Source organism: Poecilia reticulata, linkage group LG11, assembly GCF_000633615.1.
Source record: "Poecilia reticulata strain Guanapo linkage group LG11, Guppy_female_1.0+MT, whole genome shotgun sequence".
In the NCBI taxonomy this organism is placed as follows: Eukaryota; Metazoa; Chordata; class Actinopteri; order Cyprinodontiformes; family Poeciliidae; genus Poecilia; species Poecilia reticulata.
This window is the reverse complement of record NC_024341.1, coordinates 13148023-13153490: the sequence shown is the minus strand read 5'-3', so window position 1 is coordinate 13153490 and position 5468 is coordinate 13148023. Positions and strand designations below refer to the sequence as shown.

The following is a 5468-nucleotide window of genomic DNA, read 5'->3' as shown; positions in this document are numbered from 1 at the left end:
ATGACAATCTGAGTTAGGAAAAAATAATGTATTTTTGCCAAAACATCGGTAAGTTCTCAGTGAAGTTTATCTCTACATCGGAGGGGTCGTTCTGAAGAAAACTGCGGCAGATCGGCAACTAGATGTCACCAAAGGGCCATGCTGAGAGAAAACACGCCCACATAAATGAGGTGTAATTTCTGAATTTGGGAAGAAAATTATCCCGAAGAATTTCTTTTTAAAAAATTATACCTGTTTTTAAAATTATTACCCTTTATTCTGTAAATAAAATTAAGTAAGTAGTCAGTCGGAGTCCTTTTTGTTGTTATTTTACATCAGGCATCGTGTTGGCTAGCTGTGCGGTGATCAAGGATTGGTGGTCGCACCCCCTGGTTAACAGCAGTCCCCGGCAACGCGCAGCCTCCCAGCAGCTCTGAGCGGGTTCACTTCAAGAAACGATTGCTATACTTCTGGACTAAAACGGGATCGGTGAACGCAGGAGTGGATTTATTATTTCAGTTGCGGAAGTTTGGTACAACTTCCCCGCAGACTGGATCGCAGCCTAACAGACTTTTGCGCCCGTGGCCATGAAGTAGGAGAAGAGAGCGGAGTCCGGCGATAGGCCGTTAGCAGGCTGAGTTAGCCTACGTGAAGCTATTTGTATGGGCGCTAACTAGCCAAGTGCTATTTTTGTTAGCATAACAGATAGTAAATAACGACTTTTGGCGTGTCGTTATGCTCATGTATAGAGAAACCTTAGCGTGGTTCAGTGCAGTTGTACGTTTAATTAAGTTTCGCTGAGTTTTGAGGTCTTTTTTTGAGGAAAGTATTTAACAAGAAAAAAAAAAAACTACAGCAACTTTAAGACAACGTTTCAAGTGGAGTTTTTTGGTTTATTTTGGGGGATGATGTGTGTACCAAAGTAATCAGTATTTTTAATCGAACAGACATTGATGATTAAACTTGAGTCGAAAACTATCTGGACTGCACTCCTCCCTTGCTCCTTGACTGGACTACAGTTCGCATTTCAGCCTCTCTACACCCCGTCGACTGGACCGTTGTCTTCGATCTTTGGCCCGGCTTCACTAGCTGGCCGCTCGGCACTGGGTGCCCAATGGAGGATCATGACAACATGGACTATTTTTACCAGCAGGTACTGCAGAAGGACGTTACACGTAGACTGCAGGTCGGCCAGGACCTCATAGACTACCTGAACGACCCAGATCGCTCCCCGGACGTGGAGCAGGACAAGCCTCGGCTTGATAAGACCATAGACGAGTTAACGGGATGGATCAACTCCAGCAATTTCAAGGTACGGGAGGGGGGACAAAAAAAAAAAAAAAAAAAAAAGCCCAGTCATCGTGTGAGTGTGTCGTGGTGCTGGACGAGCATCCTGTTGGCCTCTTCGTGTATTATTTTCAACTAATTTGCCTTCTGAGCGTAAAAACAGTGGATCGGTAAATGCCTCGTACAAAGAGGCTGGTTTCACTGAATCTAAAACAGAACTGACTGACTGACTGACTGACTGACATGAAAATGAACATATTATTAGCTAATTATGATTCAGACTACACATATTTAAAACCATTAAAGCTTTATAGGCACTTTTAATGTGAACGTGCTCCCAGAAATGAGTGAGAAGCAGAGAGCTTTTGTCTGGCAGGCCAGCAGTCTAATCCTGCTACGTTGGAGGCAGACATTTTTAAATTTCCCACTGACTGGGTACTTTTCCTGCGCATTCCTGTGGTTTCTTGGGCTTTCTATTATCGTTTTTTGGTTGAGCCTGTCTGTGTCTGCGATAGAGACTCTTTGTCAGGACTGTGGACTACAGGGGGAATTATAGATGAGATGGGGGAGGGGTTAGGAGGCTCATTGTTATGACCTTTAATTTTTGTCCCTTTTTGTCCCCCCCTGTAACCTCAGTTTATTCGGGTGTCTTTTGTTTCTTTATTTTTTTTCCCCCTCTCCAACCATTTCTTACTTTTTCCTTTGTGTGCCTGCCTGAATGTGCTCTCAGCAGTACTTTGATTCCAGAAAAAACAGAAGAGTGATATTTTTGCACTTTTCTCCCATGCTACTCAAAGCAGCTCAAAGCGTTTGTTGTAGTTGGGCTGAAATTTGATTCACAAGTTGCATTTGGAGTTAATAGATGTGTTACTCAGCCAGATGTGAACCCGATGATGGTGCGTTCAGCATAACAAAGCCTCCTTAAAGCGCATTTCATCTGCCTTGGCTTGCATCAGGTTGTCACTGCTGGTCTGTGTGAATCTCAGTGGTCAAATAATACTGAATTTATATCGGTACCCATGCATTTATGCAAGCCTGCATTCGTGTTTTGATACATTTAATTACATTTGTGTATGCAAAATTTCATATTAGTCTTTGAAAAGGAAGTGGAGTGTATTTATGAACATCTTTAAAACCAATAGGTGTTGGCCAAAGTACTGTAAAACAATAAAAGTAGAGCCTCGGGATCATAATAACACAGATCAAAGTAGATAAAAAGCAATGATTAACTAAAGACGGTGCAAAATCGTCAGGTAAATTTACACGAGGGTTGCTTCTTGATGTGCTGCAGTGTGATGGTTTCTGCTTTATGTGCAGCATTCAGTGCACAAGCTGGCATTTTCCTTTATTCTGGCTGTTTTTATATTGACATGTGCTGCTAATGGGTAGGGTTTGCGTGACCCCGGAAAGGTCGTCTTAGCAACAGGCTTTTATCTTTTCTGTCGCTGCCGAACAGAAAAGCTGGAGGAGTTTCGAGAAGCCACTGAGTCAGCAAGGTGACGGCGAACCAGAGGAGATGTGATGCAGGAAAAACAAAAGTTGATGTGAGGGAACAGAGAAGGTGTTTAATGGAGAGCAAAAACTGAAAAATTACACTGTCAAAAAAAGAAAAGTGCAAGTCATGACCCACAGACGTGTTTGAGTGTGTTCAAAGTGAATCTTTTACGCTCGAGCACCTGTAAGGAATTAAAGCGAAAACTGTTCCTCGGGTTGGCATTCTTTATATTCTTCTTCTCTGCCGGACAGCAGATTCACTTCATAAACCCTGATCTCATCATCATCTTGATAAGTGGCCGTATCTGGAAAATTGCAAACAGGAAGCATTAATAATGCACGACGCTGCATATGTGCAGTTCAAGTTAAGATGACTGAACACTTCTGGCAGTGATCGGGGACAGATTAGGTTACCAGACAGTAAAAGCCCCGGATGTCGTGATTTGTGTGTTTCTACTTAAGCTGTCATGCCTTGTTTGTCAGAGAACCCCAATAACGCAGCGACGCAGCTCCTGGAGCGCATTCGCCGTTTTAATAGGAAACAAACGGACCCAAACAGCCAAATATTTTAATAGGCAAGTCCTTCATTTAAAAATGTTCCGCCAGTGTCTTTTTTTTTCTTCATTGTTTTCATAAACCCCGAAATCTCACAGTGAGGTAATATCTAAAAAAAGAATATCTTCCACTCAAGCCATGTCAAATGTTGGCACTTAGCCTACTGCTCTGCAAGGCTAGCTCTTCCTGCAGGTGCTTAATAGGAAAAAAAAAAAAAAAAAACCTTCCAGCGCAGAGAATTCAATGCAGCTTTGTGGGAAGCAGCTGCAGGAACTGTTGTGACAGTCATTATTGGTTGGTGGGTTCAGACAATGGTTCCAATCTTTTTATTGTTATTGTTATTTAATTTCTCTGCTGTGTGTTGGCGATTAGAAGTAAAGCTACAGGTGCTTATTGCATCTAGGTCAAAAGGAATGTTTTTTTTTTTTCTGTCGCTTTGGAACAACAGCACTCTCATTTGCAGTTTTGTCCAATGAGGAGGATTCGGTTCTAATTTAGTGGGAATAGGTGGAATCTGGAATGATCTGATGATCTGCTTTTTCCCTCCCACTAAGAGTGGAATATTTTTTCAGCTTTAGCAGGAGTTAAATGTCCTGTTTGAAGACTAACTAAATGGACATCTTTAGGTATTTAAACTTTTTTTTTATTATCTCAAAATCAATTTAAGCCTCTCTGTACACCATTTACATGGTATGCGATTTAGCTGGGTAAGCCACCACACCTACGAACCCAAGCCTTTACAAAGAGCCTTTCATATAGAGCTGACTATGCGCAGTGTCTTAATGTCTCACATTCCTCCAGCTCCCTGGTTAAAGAGTCTGGAAGGTATCGTGTGTTTGCTGGACCCTTTTCATTTCCTAATACAATATTCAGATGTTTTAGTTTTGCAGTTTTGTAGATAAAACATTATTTTTTTTGCTCCTGTCACCTATACTACCTATAGACCTTCTCAGCTTCTGTCAGGTTTTAGCAACAAACGTCACATATTTTGGAGATTTAAAAAATATATTTTCTCTGAGCTGTTCCCATCGCTGCAGTATTAAGCCCAAACCATCATGCTGCCACTGCTGTGCTTTACTGAGGATTTGATGTGTTTACAGTGTTAGTTTAGGACCACATAACTTATTTTTTTTATGTTGTTGTTATGGCTTCATTGAACTGCTACTTCGTACTACTATTCCATAAATGCGCATATCTATTTATGTACACAAATGTATATGCACGGTTTTTAAATAGAAATGCAAAAGGAAAGACTAGTTTTAGTAGTTCCTCTTTTTATTTCTGCCACATCTACATAGACTGTCTTTATGACACTGGTGGTGTGAAACTATTTTCTTTTGGTCAGATGTAATGTCAACCATACTTGATTTTATTTAGGGGTGACAGAGAAGGGGGCTGAAAACAAATGTGCAACCTACTAAACATGCCTCGACAAGCAATGAATCAATTAATCGCATGGTAAATTAAAATAAGCTTGATGATCTCCTTTCTGGTTAATATTTTTTTGAAGGGCAGTTTCGTTTACAGAGACATAATCCGTTTTATTGGTGGTTTAGGTTGTGTGTGGCTTTTGTTTTGTTTTAACGTATTTTTTAGTTGTTTTGTTTTAATGCCTCCCCTTTTCCAGTGTGGTGTGCTCTGTACAAAGTTAATCATTCGTTGAGAGAGCAAACATGCATCATTATGCCATTATTTCATCGTTTTACAACAATATTACAATTTATTACAATCATTTCTGCGACAGGCCTTCACCAGTCTTTCGCAATGACCATCTGTAAAAAGACTTCACACACTTGGTTCCTTACTTAACTACTTACTTGCCATTAAGTTGGTCTGTTTTCTAAAAAAAAAAAAAAAAAAAAAAATCTCTAACATACATTCAAATTTGTGGTAGTAACTTAAAATGTGTAAAAAAAATTGCAGAGAGATGAATACTTTGGCGAAGCACTTCCGCATCCCTCCTATTCCCTCGATACTCTAATGTCAGGGTTGATAACAAGCGTAGCCCTTTCCATTTCTTCTCCTCCGTTCCTCCATGTGAAGATGATACCAGATGGTTGTTGGTGCTTGTTGGGGTGTCGGGTGGAGGAGGGGCAGAAGAAGCCTGAGGGATGTTTCCATCATGAATCATGTTGCTTTCCCCCCGTTCCCCC

The 5468-nt window shown here is 40.8% G+C and overlaps 1 protein-coding gene across 1 annotated transcript in view; it reads left to right on the top strand.

The window, feature by feature from the left end:
- Positions 1-363: 363 nt before the first annotated feature.
- LOC108166690 (CLIP-associating protein 1-like) overlaps positions 364-5468 on the top strand; it is a 12243-nt gene continuing 7138 nt past the window's right edge. Inside the window, exon 1 of the mRNA XM_017307351.1 lies at positions 364-1291. Within this exon, the coding sequence (XP_017162840.1) occupies positions 1094-1291 (198 nt within the window). The 5' untranslated portion in view covers positions 364-1093. The remainder of the gene's footprint in view (positions 1292-5468) is intronic.